Consider the following 19,984-nt stretch of genomic DNA (forward strand, 5'->3'; position numbering starts at 1 on the left):
TCCTTTTTGGTTTCCAAAATATGGTCACCCTAACTTCACCATCCAGTCATTTTTTCCCCTCCCCCACTCTGTCAAACTTGCTTCTTGTAGTAATTTGCTTGATGAAAAGTTCTGGAGTTCTTGAAAACTTGCACATGTTCATAATTTCCTGGTTGGCTCAACAAAGGGTTTATTTATTTATTTATTTAATTTACAATATTAACATACCACTCCATATCTAAAATAGATTAAAAGATTAAATCAGTATATTAAAATTATTCATCATAAAACAAAATACCAATAGAAATGATGGTTGGTCAGTTGAGAAATGCATCCTAGAAAAGAGCAGTATTCAGGAGGTGCCAGAAACAATGCAGTGCGGATCTCCAAGGGTAGGGAGTTCCAAAGAAAAAGGGCCACCACACTAAAGGCCCTTCTCCTGGTGGACTCCAATCGGTCCACGTGGAGCCACCAGGAGTGCAGGCCCTCTAAAGACCTCAGTGACTGGGCAGGTTGGTAAGGGAGAAGGTGCTCTCTCAGGTATCCTGGTCCCAAGTTGCAGTACACACTAGTATGGATTTGGGAATATTTATAGAAAGAAGCAATGATAGGTCAACATTTCTGGAAGATCTATTCCTTATGTGAATAATCTAACTTGCTTGAGTTTGGGAGAAAAGCACAGTCCTCAGTGGATGTATTAGCCAAGAATGACACTGGACAAGAGAAAAATAAAGCTAGTGGCACAAACAATGAATGTGGCTATGAGGTGAAAATGAAAAGTAAGGATGTCTAGACTGTGGCAGAGATAGCAAAGAAAATAACCATCCATCATGCCCTGAATGGGTAGCATGGCCTCTGACAGTCAAGATTACAAGAGTGGTAAGAGTAGCTCTGCTGAATTGGGCAGAGATAGAAGAGTGCATTAAATAAAGGGTCCACTGGAGGGAAAGAGAATGAAATAGGCCACGGATGGAAGAAAATAAAGAAGCAGCCTAATCCTATCCACATTTATTTGCGAGTAAGGGCATGTCTGCACCAGCCCTATGTCCTGGGATCGTTCCTGTGCATCCAAATGCCACACAGGGGATCCCAGGAGCTGGCAGGGACGATCCCTCCACTTTCCTGCAATAACCCTTAGGTGTAGAAAGGGCCTCAGTCTCTCTGAGTTTAATGTTTCCAGGTAAGATTGCCAATGATCACAGCCCTAAAGACAAAGAGTTTAAGAACCAATTCATAATTATAAATTGGTTCTAATATGTGCAACTAATTGTTCATGCTAATGGCCTAAGTGTTGCATCCATAGGCATGCGCAGCGCATTTCATTAGGGTGTGCGTTCAGGTATTTTTTTAAGGTGAACACTGACTAAGTCATAAAGGACATAATTTTATTCATTCATTTATTAAACGCTGTAGACACTGATGCCCTATTCCGCATTTTGCTTGCCTCATTGCGGGAGGGGGGTGGGGGGTGGGAATGAGCAGATGGGAATGAGCAGATACTCCTCAAGTCCCAGCATTTGTGGGGCTTTGTGTGACACTGGCTGGAGGAAGACCTTATGAGGCAATATTAGCCTTCTTTCTTTTTGCTCCTGCTGCCAGGAGCAACGGCGTGCTGTTGGGGGTGGGTGGGTGGCAGTGGAGCAACTGGAGAACCATTCTCACTGCATCTAGACCACCTCTGGCCCCTCAATTTGTGTCAGGTTCTGTCCTACAGCACCACCTGGTGGCCGCAGTGCTCCTTGCCGGCCGCAGAGTAGTTGCAGGACCCAGGCCCATATCAGCAGCACTCCCAGATGGGCTGATGCAGACCAGCTGGGAGCAGCCAGGAGAGGGCTATATAAGAACGGCATTTCCACTCCAGCCTTTGCTACAACAAAATGGTCTCCTGTGCCTGCTGTAGCCTGTTCCTGACTCCAGGCCTTGTCTCACCACACCTTTTGCCTCTGGCCCTGCTTGAACCCTGTTGCTCCTGGACTCTGAACCCTGCTGGTCTCTGGACCATGCCTTTTGCCTCTGGCCCTGCCTGGACTCTGTTGCCAGTTCCACCACTGTCCATCCTGGCCCTGGCATTCCTGCGCTGAGGCCTTGCCACCCATGCCCTGGACCCTGACAATTTGGCAGTTATTGCTTGTGACTAGGGTGTGCTTGAGCACACCCCTTGCGCACACCTATGGAAGCGTCATGTGCAGGGTGATCCAGGATAATAATACACATTCCATTCTTCAGGCAGCTGCTTCCAAGAGATGCTAACACTCATTTTTAAATAAATCTTAAAAGTGTTCCCTAAAGAGTTATTCAAATTTGATCAGGAAATAGGGGGAAATGATGTATATAGTACACTTTCACACTTCTGGCAATCTTGCAGTGTGGAAGCAGAACTTTACTGGCTCTCATTATAAACTCTCCTGAATCGCCCATCGATCAGCTTCATGGGATGACCCTAAGGTTCTAATGCTATGACAGAGGGAGAAAAAAACGTCTCCCTGCCACTTTCTCCACACCCTCCATACTTTTGCATACCTCTATCATGCCTTCTTTCTCTCCCTTTTTCCTCTAAGCCAAATAGTCCCAGATGTTGTAACCTTTCCTCATAGGCTTTTGTGCAATCTTTTCCCATTCTGAAAGGTTGGAATGGCTCTCCTAAGGCACAGTTACTGGCAGTAAGAGCCTTAAGCTAAAATATTGCATTGTCCCTGACCAACCCTAGGAATGCAGCCCCTGGGTGTTTTCCTGAAACTGAATCTGGCCCTCTGGTTCAACACCCCTGCTATAAAATGTGTTTCTTGAGATTCAATATACCTACATTTCTGAGTAGAGTATGCTGGAATAAGCTTGCCTATGCCTCTACCGTGGTAACCCCCAGCTACTTATCATCCATACATGTGCACTGACTGATTCCTTTCCAGGAACCAGAGACTCCTGCTTTATACATTCCTAAGCAGTGTCTGACCTGTGATGGTTAAAAATGGATCACTTGCAGTGGTGGATGTGCCTAGAGTTAGGCAGTAGCCATTTTCGCCTTTTAATCTGCTTTTAAAGTGAAGTACGTAGGTAGTAACCTAAGAATGGATGGGGCAACTATATCCATGGTTAATGGTTATGTGAGGATGTAGGAGCACTTTCACAAGAGAGAGAAAAAACACATCACCTTTAAAATATTTTGTTTCTTGTGGGAGTGTGGTGGGGAAATGGCTCATATGTTAACACACGTGAGTGATTCTGGACTAGCAAATTCCCTGAGATTTCAATTTATTTGCTCTGAATTTTAGTACTGGTGATTTAACAAGCTTATATTTAAACCACTCTAAGACAATTCTTCTAAGATAAAAAGGGAAGGGAAGTAGGAAAAGGAATAGACACATGGAGAACTCACCAGTCTGGTGTTTAGGCTCTGTGTGCCTCGCTCTGCTAGACATTAAGCTTAGAAGCTTTGTGATGTCACACATGACATCAGAATGACATGTTTATGATCATCCTAACTTATATCCATGACAACTGCAGAGGCCAGTAATGTATATAATATATTTGATGTGTAGCTTTGCAGTACTGTAAAAACCAACACAATTCAGGCTATTAACATAAAGCCCCATATATTAAATAATTATTTATGAGTCACTTTTTGGCCTAAGAAAAAATCCCCAAGGCAAAATACAATTTAAGAACTTTAAAACAATATAAACAAATTAAGAATGAAGAGCAGAGTGACTTATATTTAAAATTATTCAAAGACCACTCAGTACATAAGTGTTTTCCTGGCCCACCTAAAACTAAACAAAGATGGGATCAGTCTAAACTCCCAAGGGAGGGAGCTCCACAATCAGGTTGCGTCCACAGACATCAACCTTGCATGTCTTGGTGTTGGGACATACAGCAGAGCCTCTGAAGCAAATCATAGGCTATGTACAGTTTAATATAGGAGGAGATGGTTTTTCAGATACCCTGAACCTAAAATATTTAGGTTCCTGAACTCCACCCAGAAATAAATTGGAAGCCACTGTAGCTGATACAAGGCCACTGTAATATCATCAAAAAAGCACACATCATGGAGCAATCTAGACCCCACATTGTACATCAGCTGTAGTTTCTGAACACTCTTCAGCCCTATTCAGACAACATGCAAAGCCAAAATGGTTAAGCATTTTGAGCTAACCATGATGGCTTGGCAAGTCATGCAAACAGTGCTTCACCTAACCAGGGTGGCTACATAACCACGATTTAACCATGCTCACTAACCACTTGCTGCAGAAGGGTTGGTGGCCCTAACCATGGTTTAGCATGTTGTCTGAAATGGCTCTTCAAGAGCAGTATCACATACAGTATTTTGCAGTCATCTAAATAGGAGGTGATTAAAGCATAGATCACTGTGGCCAGACCTACCTTCTCTAGAAAGGTGTACAACAGGTGCACTAGCCAAAGCTAAGCAAAGGCACCTTGCCATAGCAGCCACTTGATCTTCCATTAACCAGAAATCTAGAAGCACCCCTACACTGTGAACCTGATCCTTCAGAGGTAGTGTAACTCCACCCTCCATCCAGAACAGGCCTTTCCCCAAGCCCGGATTAGTCTGTCTACTGGCAAACAGTACCTCCATCTTTTTTTCTATTCACTAACATCCTCTTTATTTCTGGGAATGCTGATAATGCCTTATATATAATGAAACACATGAATTCTTTCTATAAGATAGATGGAATTATTGCTAGCACTCAATTAAATCACAGTATTTTAATTGTATTTATTGTAAATGATATAGAATCATAGAATAGTAGAGTTGGAAGGGGCCTACAAGGTCATCGAGTCCAACCCTCTGCTCAATGCAGGAATCCACCCTAAAGCATACCTGACAGATGGTTGTCCAGCTGCCTCTTGAATGCCTCTAGTGTGGGAGAGCCCACAACCTCCCAAGGTAATTGGTTACATTGTCATACTGTTCTAACAGTCAGGAAGTTTTTCCTGATGTCCAGACAGAATCTGGCTTCCTGTAACTTGGGCCCATTATTCCGTGTCCTGCACTCTGGGATGATCGAGAACAGATCCTGGCCAGAGGGAGAGCAATCCTGTGGTACATGGGCAAGTGTCCGAAGGACTATAGGATGGTTCTGATTCCCCCCACCAGATTTGAACTTAGAAGCGAGAGTCAGAGATCCATCCCCCATCTCTTGGCCCGGCACAGAGAGAACTGTGCTGTCTGGCTCTCTGAGGATCGAAAAATGACTTCAGGGAGAAGGAAAAGGGGTGCTGTGGCAGGCAGGGGAGGGGAGGAGTTCAGAGAAGACAGGATACGATTTATCCTGAGTCTCCCCCAGTTCCTTCCCTCCCCCTCACTAGACAGGCTGAAAAGCCTATCTAGCAACAACAACAAAAAGCAACCATCATAGGATGGGGAAGCAAAGACCACCTCCACAGCTCCTCCCTCCTGCTGGCTTCAGTGTTGGAGAGCATAGGAAACTTAAAAGCCTCTGAGTTCAGGGGCTTCCAAGCGGCGTAATTTACATTTGCATCAAATACGATCAATAGTTCAGAAGAAAGAAGCGCAATGTCTTGCACTGTAAGAAGCATGGTGTCTTTGCACTTATTATTATTATTATTATTATTATTATTATTATTTATTTATATAGCACCATCAATGTACATGGTGCTGTACAGAGTAAAACAGTAAATAGCAAGACCCTGCCGCATAGGCTTACATGAAGAAAGAAGCATAATGTCTTTGCACTGTACACATCATAGCAGGGACCACATTAGAAAAGGCACTCTCCCTCCATGGCTTAGAGAGAAGGGGTAACGCTTCTCCTTTAAAGTCATATGCCCACCCCCCCACATGTTTTCTTTAACTTTTTTAAAAATGTATTTTAATAATAAAAAAATCTGAACATTAAAAAAAATCTGCTCAATTAAAAAGCAAGGAATCTTTATAAATGTTTCTTAAATTACATATTGTAACAGATAGATCCATAAGTGAGAAGTGATCTTAAAACTTCTGTTTTAAAAAGTAGTGCTTATCTGAACGCAACCCACTATGAGCGTTTCTTCCTCACATCCATTTCAAAGGGACATCCTATTGCACCTATTTGGTTTCATTTCAGTGAGACTTGCCCAAGAGACGCTCTTGGAAGTTTCCACACATTAAGCCAACATGAAGTACCAAAAGCAAGTATTTTCCGTAATGCTATTGTAGTGCAGAAGCTCTGATCTAATCTCATAATCACAGGAAAAGAGCAAACATCTCGAATATTCCTCTGTTCTCAAATGGATAATTTACAAAAAACAAATAAAGCATGAAATTCTTTCCTCTGGCAATGTGTATGACACAAAAGAAAAATAATGATAGCTTGTGGTGAGGTAATAAAGGCGGCACCCTTTGTATCTAATTGGATATATGTTAATCTGAATTGACTGAGAGCCATTAACCTGAACAGCCACAACTGGAAAGCCTTGAAGTCAAGTAGCACCTCCAACCTCCAAGTTCTCAGAATTATTTTAGCAACTTGTAATTAAATCTTTTTCATGGCATTTCAGGTGTCAGCACTGTGCTTGCAGTTTATCTCCCCATCACAGCAATGTAAAATTTCCATTATCACCAATTTATGTCTGGAAACCAGCTCATGGAAGTCACCGCAAAAGGATTATACTAGGGGTCCCCAACCCCCGGTCCACAGAACGGTACCGGTCCACGGCCTGTTAGGAACCGGGCCGCACAGGTGAGCAGCTTTCACCCACCCACCCCCACCCCAGCGTACCTGGGCGCAGAGCGCCATCTCGCCTGCCCAGCCGAAGTGAAGCCAGGACGCTGGGGTGGGGGCGGCAGCTTTGGAATGGTGGGCCCAGCCGGAAGCAACTCTGGGAGAGTGACTTCCAGGCACGCCATTCCGAAGTCGCCCACCCGCCCCAGCGTCCTGGCTTCGCTTCGGCTGGGCGCCCACCCAGCCGAAGCAAAGCCAGGACGCTGGAGTGGGTGGGTGGGCGTGGCTTCCCCAAACCATCCCTTCAACTACCACCACCGGTCCATGGAAAAATTCTCTTCCACGAAACCGGTCCCAGGTGCCAAAAAGGTTGAGGACCGCTGGATTATACAGCAAAGCAGATGTTGCCTGCTAGAATTAACTGATTACAAGCTTTGGTTTACTTGTACCAATTTAGTACATCTTTGGGCAATCTCATTAGCTGTGAAACAGGAAGGCAAATCACACTTCCTGTTTTCACATTTCTTCTGTACTGTTCATATATTCTCACACAGGGACCTTACACATCCTTTGGCCTAGATCATAGGCAAGGAGTTGATATGGGAAAGTTTAACAACAGGCCCTGGTAGAAGAAAGAAATAGATCATCCTGAAGTGTGACTACATAATCTATATAGCAGCAGAGCACAATTCAAATTGCTTTAAGGGCCACTTAAGGTTGTGCCATTACATTAATGATGGGAAAGCATTTTTGTCATTTCCTTAATCTTTTTAGGGAGCCATCCTATGCCCCTAGAAAGTATCTTGGGATGATATAGGATTGTTCAGTTTTCTGGCTCCCAGCTTGTAGACAGGTCTCTGACCTGGGAGCAAGGAAACAGTGCTTCCTGCCCTCTCCCCCTCATAGCTGGCACGGGGGAAAATTGTGGCAGCTTCATGTTTTAAAAACAGAGCACAGAGCTGTGGAGAATGAAGAGTTCCCAGGGCAAGAAGGGGAGGAGACTGGAGACATGGGGCTACAAGGTATTCCCAGCCATCCCTAGCCTCCTTCCCTCCCCCTGCCCGAAACCTCTGCTAGATGGGCAAAATTGCCCATCTAGCTAAAACAAAATTGCCCATCTAGCTGAAATGCAGAGCAGGAGGCATGAAGCACCTCCCGCTCTGCCTTGAATACTCTTAAGCCTCAAGGTTCAGAGGCTTATGAGCAGCCAGGGTGCATCCCATAGGATTGTGCCCTTATTCATATAGACAGAGTTAACATGCATGAGTAATCTTTGCTGCTGCAAGTGCCAGCACTACCTCAAAGTTTTATTTAGCAAAACGCTACCGAAAACCAATTCTCAGTCAGTGTCAGAAACATCAGAACTTTCATCAAATGCTAATGAGAATCACACTCACACGCAGCCTTTCCTCTTTCCACGTCTCACAATTTCTCTGTGCCCCATTTGTTAGATTGTTTCTCCCATATTTTTCTCACTACAGAAAATCTGTTCAGGAGGGAAAGATGGAATAGTTGCAGTGGTACCATGTCTCTTGATTGGTACTACAAGGTGCCATCTGCCTAGAAGCATCTGATGTGGTCCGACTGCATACAACCCAGCACTGACGAAGAGAGATTGGATTCCCCTCCATATTCCCTTTCCAGTTCCTAAAGCCTTTTCTGCTACGCAGGTCACATATCCTGTTTCATTTGACCTTCTTCTACTTTCATTTCCCTACACATTTGAGTAAATATTAACTCTAACTGCTGCTCAATGACTTGTATTCTGAACGTCCTTTCTAAAATGGCTACTAGCCCTGATGGTTGTGTGCTCTCTCCAGTATTCAAGGCAATAAGCCTGTGTGCACCAGTTGCTGGGGAACATAGGTGGGAGGGTGATGTTGCACCATGTCCTGCTTGTTCATCCCTGGCCGATTGCTGGTTGGCCACTGTGTGAACAGAGTGCTGGACTAGATGGACCCTTGGACTGATCCAGCAGGGCTCTTCTTATGTTCTTATGTTCTTAAAATACGGACAGCTGGTGCACGGCAAAAAAATAAATAAAAATGAACTGGCCTATTCAGGCTTAGGGAATTATATTGACTGTAACCTAGAGGTCCATTTCCCAAATGGGTGCCCTCTAGATATTTTGGACTACAACTCCTAGGATTCCTGACTAGGAATGTGTGAGAAATTGTCTCAGTCATTTTTTAAAAAAATGGATTTGCCCAATTTGCACCTCCTACATCTGAATGTAAACCAAAACACCATTAGTCGTCAGAAATCTGTACATTTCTGAGCTTGTGATACATTCCAGAAGACAAACAGACAAATAAACAAACAAACAAAATTGAGTTTGGCAACATGTGCATATTTGAAAAAGGCATACATTTCCAAAAGGCACCAAAACATGTTTTAGTCAATGGGTGCATACGTCCAAAAATGCATACATTTTAAAATGCACACGAAAGTGTGTACACTAATGTGTATATTACAAAAAAAATATCCATAGAAAACAGGGCAGAACAAGTTTGACCTCAAAAACTTGAGCATCACAGCAAGACTGAGATTGTCAGATCAAACCATCTCTATTCCTGACCATTCGCTATGCTGACTGGGGTTGATGAGAGTTGAAGTACAATATAGCTAAAAGGCACCAGATAGGGGAAGGCTGACCTAGAGTGGCCACTGAAATTTTGTCTCCAGTAAATTTTTGCCTCCAAAGCAAATTTGAAGATTCCTCCCTAGATAAAAACATCTAAGGAGTTTTGAGAGAGACCAACAGGCTAAAAACATTTCTCAGCAGGCTTTATGAATTTCTAAACATCATATACTGCTGGGTGCTTATAATGTCTTATATAGTAGAGGTGGATTTATGCTTCAGTTTGAATATGCTAGGTATCGCCTAGGGAACGTCAACCCCATTGATACATTCCAATGGGTATCTGTTCCAATGACAAGAGAAAACACAGTTGACTGAAGGTGACATGCTCCATTAACAGTGCATGTACTTTATTTATTTTATTGCATTGATATCCCACTTTTTTTCCTCCAAGGAACCCAAGGTGGCATACATAATCCTCCATCTCCTCTCTATTTTATTTTCACAACAACAACCCTGTGAGGTAGGTTGGGCTGAGAGTCTGGGACTGGCCCAAAGTCACCCAGTGGGCTTCCATGACCAAGTGGGGACTAGAACCCGGATCTCCTGACTCCCAGGGCTCATCTACACCAAGCAGATATTCCACTATGAAAGTGGTATGAAAGCAGTACATAAAAGGCAGGAGCCACACTACTGCTTTATAGTGGTATTGAAGTTCACTGACAACTGTTGGGACCCATGACACATACCACATACTGCTTTCATACCACTTTCATAGTGTTATATCCTGCTTGGAGTAGATGTGTCATGGGCCCAATAGTTGTCAGTGCACTTCATTACCACTATAAAGCAGTAGTGTGGCTCCTGCTTTTTATATACCACTTTCATAGTGGAATATCCTGCTTAGAGTAAATGAGCCCCCAGTCCAACACTCTTAACCACTACACCACACTGGCTTTACAAGCTGCAAAAAGTCATGCCAGAGTATCTCAAATTAGAAGCAAACCCGAAGGGCCATGTCACCATACGGATATAGGTCAGAAGAATTTACATGAGTTCAAAATGCTAACCCTCCATACCATCACTCTGTAAACAGACAGCATGCCAAGGGCTTCTTGTAAAAAAAGAACAAGAAAGACGGAAAAGCAATTGTAATATTTAATTCATTTTAACTTTCCGATTCTGTAAAATAGGTTTCCTTGAATTTGAGAAATGGTGTAGTTGTCTGTTTTAAGTCAATTGCATTTGCATTTTATAAAGTCTATCTAAGCTTGTACAGTGATCGTTATTCACTGGATGATATTTATGTAGCTATTTGCACTTCGTATCCACCATAACCTTGTCTCCAAGACTTTATTATATTATATAGAGATTCTAATTTGTTCTTGTCTCATGAGCCTGCTGACTGATAGTTTAGATTTGCATTTTGCAAATAGCTCACATCATACTCGTGTGGGTGTGGGTGTGAGAGAGAGGACACACATATACATAACCACACGACACTCATATCTTTCCCACACAGACATTTTTAGTTTTTTGGTAGTGAACCTCAACCCCACAAAAAACAACAGCATGCCCCTATAAACACTGTAGAGAATATACAGTGCACAATATTTATGTGAGTATAAAGACTGATTTCTTCTGTGTGTTTTTCACAGTGGTTTTGTTTTACTAAGCTATTACAGCAAAAAGAATGAGTTCCATTAACATCACAAGGACTGAAGGAGATTCATAGCAGCTTTTTTGGAGGAAGCAATTGTAGACCCACCACCCCTTTTTAATTTCAATGCATTACAGCTAACCAGGCAAAAGCAATTTATAGTTACTGTTAACATATATGGCTGTGTTCCTGCAAATGATTAGTGTGAAGCCAAGGAGAGAACGAAGCAAGAACAAAGAAGTCTGTAGTTAAACTTGATGTTCCCTATATAATGCATTAGCACAAAATAATAGATACACCGTTCTCTTTATTTAAATATTTTATCAGCCTTAAGCACATAAAGAAAATGTAATTATTAAGCTATACAAATGTATATAATAATGCTGCTTCCCTTAAGTGGCCAGCGATTTATAAATGAACATGCAAGATTTTTTTCTCCCCCTCTGCTATATTGTGTATCATTTCTTAGTGCGCAGACTTTCAATACGGGCATTTACAAAACACAGCTTAGGGGCACTAAATAATAAAAAAGGCACTGTTATGAACAACATAAATAAAGGTCAATTATCTTTTAAAGTGGATTCAGTACCTGTGAATTGAGCATATGTATTACTTCAAGGTGAAACTGGAAAAAAAAGTCATGCAATCAGCTCAATTTTGAGGTAAAGATTATAATGTCTCAGGCTAGCAGCTAATCTTTTGTAATGTTCACATATTACAAGAGACTAGAGTGTAATAGCCTTAACATTTATTTAGGCTCCTTGCTTTCTCCGTTGTTAATGGTAACGGACTGCAAGCTGTACAGACCACTGGTAGCTATATATCTGCGTTTCTGTGGAGTAACGCTCTCTTCCCTACAAGAACAGCTATAGTGGATGAGGTCAGCAGGAGGAAGAACAATATGACAAGCCTTGCCATTCCAGATGCAAGGACGCAGGACTTTGCTTTGATCTTTGTCATGCTGCCTCTGTCAAAGAGAAGTCTGAAAATGGAGCTGTACGATTTGCATTCTAATATCTTTCAGACAGGAGAGAGACAGTCTCCACACACCCAAAACCCAACATACCAAAACAGAAGTTGGTATACTAGAGCCACCATTGCCAACAGCATGCACAATAGAATGGAGTCACCTTTCTACAAGTTTTGATTTCCCCATCAGTGCCTGCCTATTTAGGGTGACCATATGAAAAGGAGGACAGGGCTCCTGTGTCTTTGGGCTCCATCACACCAGCAGTTTAACGCACTCTCACCACGTCTGGTATCTGATACTGCAGCACGGGACTCACATGACGTCGGCCCTGTCCGGCACCCATCGTGCTTCTTTTCCTCCATTTTGCATATTATTTTGGTGCAGGAAAAGTCTGGATTATTTTCCCCAAGCCTATTTAATATGTCCTTAAGCTTCCGTGTATTGCTGCGCTTTTCTGGGGGCATGTGCTTTGAATGGAGTATTGCTGATGAAAGGGGAGGGCGGGGTGATTCTCCTCCAACATGCCATTTTGAATGAATTGACTTGTGCTTAGTCTGTTGAATGGACCTTTTACTGCTCCAAACCCACCCTCATTGTCTGCAGAAATGGAGCCTGGCCGATGAAATGTTAAATCAGTAAATCGCTAGCTGACAAAGCCAGAGTGAGGGAGGGGGGAAGGAGCCCATGTCCCTGAGGACCCCAGAAGGTCTCTATTTTTATGAACCGGGGATGCACAGCTGCTCATTATCAAAGTAAAGGAAAACAGATCCTCCACAAATGGAAACAGGTGGAATTTTGCCTGTATCAGGAGAATGGATTTTTTTTTTTGGGGGGGGGGGGATAAGAAATTCCTAAAAATCAAGGCATGAATGGATCTGATTCAAACATGGCAGGGCTAAAGCCCTCCTTAGGAGGTATCACAGTGCTAAGTTTCATCACTTTATCTTTAAAGATTACGCAGATGTAAGTATTTTGGTTAGCCACAGTTGTCAATATCAAAAGCAAACCCCTCACCCCACTCAGCCTCTTCAAAATATGGAGAGAGACTTACTTCTGTGTAAACATGTATAGAACTGACTTTTAATAGTGTGGTCACTCAGAAGCTTTTTTAAAAAAGTCTAAAACAGCAAACTGGAAAGAAGTGCTCTGTAACCCTATGCTTTCTTCTGATGTCTTACTTCTGTTTACTCAAAAGTAAGTTTCTTTCTGTTCAACAGGGGTTACTCAAAGGTAAGCATGCATCAGATTTTAGTATTAGATGTAAATGAAGTTGAAATCAATGGGATTTACTCTTGAGTAAGAGAATCAAGTCTGGGCAATAAGCAAGCACCATTGAACACACACACACCTCCTATTCTGCCTTAATCCACCCCTACACAGAATCGGAAAGGTGTTTGTGTGTTAATGGGGAGGAATGACTTGAGGGGAATTAAAAATTCCTTAAAAATCAAGGGATGAACTGATCTGATTCAAACTTGGCGTGCCCAAAGCCTACTTAAGAGCCCTCATGGTCCCAAGTTTTAACTCTTTATTCTTCAAAATGAGGGAGCTGTAAGCATTTTGGTTAATTTCCACAGGAGCTCCAATGAGCGAGGGGGGAAAGCTGCCACTTGATCACAGTGTCCATCAATGACAAGAACCAATAAACTGGAGGGGGATGGAGAAGGGGCAGGGTGGGCACAATAGCAGTAGGAGAGCAAACAAGTGAAAAGAGAGTTCACCGGTATAGACAATCGTGAAAGGGAGAAACACTTGCTGCGCTTATGAAACGGAGGTTAAAAACGTGGAGGCAAATCAGGGGGGAAAATAGGTGTGATGGAGCTCTTTAGCAGTTGTATAGAAAAGGGAGAGTCAGCAGGTGTCATTTGTATGCATGCAGCACATGGTGAAATTCCCTCCACATCACAACAGTTAAAGCTGCAGGAGCCCTGCCCTCTTTTGTATCTGGTCACTCTAGCTAAGTGCTTCAAACTTGCAAAATATGTTTAATTTAGGGATTTACAAATCAGCAAAACTAGCTTGTCTTCCACGTCAAAGCTTGTCCCAACTCAAGTCCATTTCAGATTAACTTTGGGAGTATTTGTGCACATTTCCCAAATTCCTACATAATTTGGTGCACACCAAAAAGTACACTTTTTACTCCCCTTGGATAATGCATATTTCTGCACATTTTTCAAAAGTAAGCATTTTTTCATGCATATTTTTCAAACATACACATTTTCAAGTGCGTTTTTCTTTGGTCCATGAACTGCATTGCCAGCTAAGAAATTATGGACTTGGCCCACAGAATGAGTTCAAGGCCATAGCTAGACCTAAGGTTTATCCCTGGATCGTCCAGGGGTCAAACCTGTTCATCTAGGTGACACACAGGGGATCCAGTGCTCAGGCAGGGGCGAACCCTGGATGATCCCAGGATAAACCTTAGGTCTAGCTGTGGCCCAAGTCTACGTTCAGGTTCAGGAAGTGCAAACGGGGTAAAGTCTGATCTAAAACAAAGTGAAGCAAATTTCTCAAACATCCTTGGTTTAACCTGAAACCGCACTGAGTCAAAAGAAATGTGTATGGGCATCAAGGAAAATGGTGATTTTATTACATCATCTCTAGAACGTTTCCAGCCCCAAACCCAAAAAGGAAGACACGTTTGGCAAGGTAACAGTGAACCGGATGGGAGCAGGAGAAACAACACATAGTTCAAGCAATTCCAGTTGATGTATCAACATTCTCTTACCTCATTTACATAGACCCAGTGACTATCCTTTGAAGCCAGGTTGGTTTCCACAGCCTAGAGAAAGAAAACAAAACCAAAAACAAATAATCAAACAACTAAAAGTAAAATAAAAGTTGCTGGAAAACATCTCCCATTTAATGTATACCTTTCTAGTGCTAGTTTATGGTATTTATGTGTCTGGCAGTTTTCACTCGCTTTCAATAGTTCTATAATTAGCAGTCACCTAAAGGGTCATACACTTCATTGTGACTTATATGGCTACCTGCAGTAGCTGAGCTTACAATGACACAACAGTGCAGCATCAAGGATATCCACAAGGACATGGTTTAATTCTCATTGGGGTATAAATCCAGGAACAATGTTTCTTAGAGCTTTCATAATTCGTGCACCTAGAAGATATATTTATTTATTTACACAATTTGTATACATCAAGAAAACATCAATATAAGGGGACTATTACTACTACTACTACCACCACTACTGCTATACAGAATTAAAACCTTTAAAATCAGATTGTGCTGATAAAACTATGGCTGATTTGTCAGGGAACACTTGTTTAAATGAACAGTTCTTCAGCAGGTGCCAAAACTAAAACAACCTCACTGCCTGCCTGACATCAACTGGCAGGGAGTTCCATAGAAAGTTGGTGATACACTGAAGGCTCTACTCCGAGTGGACTTGAAACATAATTCAGGTTTGTGCGGAACCACCAGGAATGCCTTATCTGATGATTTCAGTGAGTGGGCAGGCTAAGAAGGGATAAGGCACTTTCTCAAATATCCTGATCCCAAGTTATTGAATTCTTTATACACCAATAACAAAACCCCTAAACTTGGCCCAGTAGCAAATAGGTAGCCAGTAGAGGTGTTACATGCTGAAAAGAGGCAGCTCCTGACAACCCTTGAGCTGTTGCATTCTGCACCTGGTGTACCTTCTGGACCAACCTTAAGGACACCCCACATAGAGCACCTTGCAGTAACCCAGTCTTGAGGTCACTAATGTCTGCACCATTGTAGCCAAGATAACCCTGTCCACTTAGCTCAGCCTTCTCCAACCTGAACCCCTTCAGATGTGTTGAAGTACAACTCTCATCATCCACAGCCAGGGATGATGGGAATTGTAGCCCAACACATCTGAAGAATGCAAGCTCGGGGAAGGCCAGCTTTGCTATCCATCCTGTGCTGTTGTGTATGATTGATGGTTCAGTTGCTTTCAAAATGTTACGGATTCTTTTTTTATAGAAATATTTTACAGTATGTACAAAATGATCCCATCATTCATGTGCTGTTTGTGTGTGTACATATGTGTGCACGCATTTCTCATAAAATCCCCCAAAGGCTCTAGTCTTCATTCTGGACTAAAGGCCTACACCATTTCCATCAAAGAAGAAAAACTGCTTTTAAGACAGATACTGTATTGGAAAGTAAAGACTTTTCAGCTTTCATTCATTTCACCTTAAAACTGCCCAAACATTTCATTTCTTGCTAATTTAGTAGAAGGACCATGTCGAAATGGACTACATGTTCTCCCATAGTTGTACCTCCAGCAAATTTTAACAAGCATATTATTTTTCCTCTTTAAAAGACTTCCATTCCTTTTAAAAGGAATTATGGGACATTATTCTTATATATGACAGTGGCAGCGAGACTACTTTACGCACAAAAATGGAAAGGCGAAATAGGACCTATGATTGATGGATGAATGGCTATTGAAGATGTTGGGGTTGGCAGAGATGGCAAAACGTACGTCAATACTTAGAGAAAGGTCAACATCTATGTTCAGAATGGAATGGAAACCCTTTACAAACCTTCTGCAGGATCTGGAAAATAATGATTTGTTTATCTGTGGTTTCAATGAATAAGAAGAGAATTTTAAGATAAAAGAAAGAGGGGAATTTTGACTTTTGTAATTATAGAGCAAGAGAAAATATTGTTACATATTTTTGCTGTGGAGAAAATCTGAAGTCCATCTTAACTTTGTATGGTTTTTTTCTGTGGGTTTTTAAAAATCTTTTTGTATGTTTTCCTTCTTTCTGTATTGTGTTTGTAAGTTGGTGTCGATTTGAAATAATAAAAATTTAAGCAGTGTAAAAGGCTTCCATTAATTGCAGTCCATTCATATAATTCTTCAAAACAAGTCATTAAACTCTTGGTGGAAGTAATGGCTTGGATCCTGAGAAGACTGAGGGGAAAGAGGTCATGGAAGGAAGCTTGCAGAAGAGAAGTCTCCTGCCCTCCTCTCCCCACTGTACCCCCCTGAACAGGGGTTGGATCCAAAGTTAGTCATACTTAAAATAGACCTATTGAAATCAATGGGACTTAAGCTAGTCATGACTTACTTATGTCCAATTTATTTCAGTGGGTCTATTCTAAGTATAACTAAATCTGGATCCAACTCAAAATGTTACTGTGTTATTGTGAGATATCTCAGTGCCCTCTTAGATTTATTATTATGGTTATTGTGGTTGCTGCTGTTGCCAGCAAACGTCACCTAAGGCAAAATTCTAAGATAAGTTTCAAGGTTCCTCTTTGGACAAAGTATCTGAAGAGTTTTGATGGAAGCAATAAGGATTTGGGTAAACCAGGGAAATTTATCTGCGGATTTCTGCACATCCCTACTTTGGACCCACAAGAAACATTAATGTAACTTGTTATTCAAGCTGTACTCTGGGCACCATCTGCCTCTCCCCAGCACTGTATGACCCTGTTCAGATGACATGCTAAGCTATAGTGGTTAAGCATATTGAGCTAAACTAGGGTGACCATGTGGAAAGGAGGACAGGGCTCCTGTATCTTTAACAGTTGTAGAGAAAAAGGGAAATTCATCAGGTGTCACTTGTATGCATGCAGCACCTGGTGAAATTACCTCTTCATCACAACAGTTAAAGGTGCTGGAATGCTGCCCTCTTACCAGATACAGAAGATGGCAGGACTCCACTCAATGTATCCAAAGCATCTCCTGCCATGGACTTTATTGGTCCATTTCATTTCTATATCACCTCAAAGCTGAAGCTCTCTTTTTCACTTGATTGCCTGTATGGGACCTCCTGCAACTATCCGTATTCCTGAAGACGAGGTGCATGAAAATGAGATTTACTCATGATGGGTTACCTTTTGAAGCTATGCTTTTTCATACAGCCCACTCTATTTTCATCAGTCGCATCTGAGAAAACCCAGACAGATGCTGAATAGCAGGGGACTGACACCTGTCAGCTAGATTGAACTGCCAACGGGATAGATACGGATCATGAAAGAAAAAACAGCGGCTCTCACACATTTCCATATTTTGTGTTCACGTCCTGTAGTTATGCACAGTTCAGTCCTAATACTTCAGGCACAAGTACATTTGTCCTTGCAGTGGGATAGGATGGCGTAAGTTATGACAGTATGCAGGTAACACACAAAATTACATTAGAGTCACAATGTCGCAACTAAGTTTGCCAATTCTTAAACTGATCTAAACAATAAATTCAGAAGAAGGGTAGGAAGCTGCCTGTACTGAGTCAGACCGTTGGTCCATAGAAAAAGAAAATTCAGCAGGTGTCGTTTGTATGCTTGCATAGAGCAGAAAACCTTGAACCAAGGATCTAATCGGTAAAAAGTGTCTGCATAATTGGGTTGTTCTGCTCCGTTTTCCAAGTACTATAAGGGCCCCCTGTAACCTCTTAATTTATTTATTTTCATTATAATTTAACATTTAACCTAATGTGTTTGGACTCCTGCCTTTCATGCAGTTTGTGTGCCACGTGTACAGACTTACTCCCTTTCATCTCTTGCTTTATGGAATAGTAAATAAAAACAAATGTCTGTACATGGAAATCCTCCAAGAGTTCCTTCCAATACAATTTCATTTTACAAAGTTCAAATGTCACATATTGGACAATGACACGCTACAGCATTGCTGACCCAAATTATCTGAAGAGCTGTCAGGAAGGAACAGTTCCTTAAAGCTACAACCTTAACTACAACTAACAGTGTAATCCTGCTGTGCATGTTTACTCAGAAGTAACCCCCCTGTGTTCAATGGTGCTTACTCTCGGGTATGTTTGTATAAGATTTCAGCCTAAATAGTTTAAACTTCTAGGTTTGAAGTTTTAGCAACAACATGCCTTGTGTTGGCTTTGAAAGCATATCAATGCCTCTGCATAGTATAAAAGCCAATTGCTGGTTATTTGCGTATGTGTTGCTCTGGTAAGGGAACACGGATAGCATTCAATTTAATCAAGAGCTTTATTGAACACATGGTACAAAGAATGTCCCTTGGTGATTTTCCAATTTTCTATTTCCTACATAGACTTGTCAACTCTGTGGCAAGTTCTAGGATATGCACATAGTTCAAGCAAGGCACTCAGCCAGCCTGTTTGGGCCTCACTGTCATACTATATGAACTGGGAATGAAAACATGACTCACAATCCCCAGAGGCTGTGCATTTCAGGAGGAGATCAAGAATGGTGGATAAGCTGTTTTTTGAGATGGCTTGTCTACCATTACTGACCTTCTTACTCAGGATCCTTTAATTTATGTCCAAGGAACTGTGCAGTTCCCTGGAACACAGGATGACAATTACTGGTACTGTGTTGCAATCACTGGATATGGCTGCCATCTTGGATTTTCTTCAAAGAAAAGAGGCCATTTCCTCAGGCAGGCTTTTGGCACTTGGCTTTTTCCTCACAATATCTGCAAAATGTTTCTAAACAGCTTTGTGAAACTCAATATGGATGAGGAATGGGAAGGGATGGGAAAGTAATTTGTTGAGTCCAAAATCCTAAGCGAACCCAGCTGATCTGCATCTGTCAGGTTAACATGCAGATCAGAAAATAGTTCACCTCAGGAATGTGGGGCTGGTATTTTGTGGCAGCCATTTTTTTTCCTATGCAGTGCAGAATGTAGTAGAGATTTGCACACAGAAAGGACTTAAACCCGAAAATTGTGAAAGTGAATCCGAATTAGACCGACCCATCGATCCCAGGGAGTGTGAACGAAACTTTCCAGAAATAGCTCTTGAAAATCCTGTTTTCGGGGTGGTCAGCCTCCTGTCTATTGTAATGATAACTCACCACTCTGCATTTACAATAAAATAATTGTTAATATCCACTATGTGATGCTCAATTAAGCTCACGCATTCCATCATCTCATCATTACTGAAGGGTAATTTTTTACCCATTTTTAATAGCTACAAGGGAGTTTTAATTGTCACAGGTCAGGCAAAATGTATTAAATTAAAGATGGCCAAACATGTGGTTTTGCTCTTTGAGGTTCCCCGAATTCTACCACACAGCTTGTTTCAATTCATTCACGTTCCTCAACACAAGCTTTCTTTTTTCTTTTTTCTTTGATTGGGGAAAAAATGCACATCTTAAAAAGTGTGCACTGAAATGTACACTCC

At 41.9% G+C, this 19,984-nt stretch overlaps 1 protein-coding gene across 3 annotated transcripts in view; it reads right to left on the reverse strand.

The window, feature by feature from the left end:
- The window catches only part of GRID1 (glutamate ionotropic receptor delta type subunit 1), a 906,582-nt gene that overhangs the window by 204,410 nt on the left and 682,188 nt on the right, over positions 1-19,984 (reverse strand). For all 3 annotated transcript variants that reach the window (XM_063133111.1, XM_063133110.1, XM_063133112.1), the window contains exon 5: positions 14,599-14,652. In XM_063133111.1, the coding sequence (XP_062989181.1) occupies positions 14,599-14,652 (54 nt within the window). The remainder of the gene's footprint in view (positions 1-14,598; positions 14,653-19,984) is intronic.

The sequence above is a fragment of the Elgaria multicarinata genome, chromosome 8 (genome assembly GCF_023053635.1).
Source record: "Elgaria multicarinata webbii isolate HBS135686 ecotype San Diego chromosome 8, rElgMul1.1.pri, whole genome shotgun sequence".
In the NCBI taxonomy this organism is placed as follows: Eukaryota; Metazoa; Chordata; class Lepidosauria; order Squamata; family Anguidae; genus Elgaria; species Elgaria multicarinata.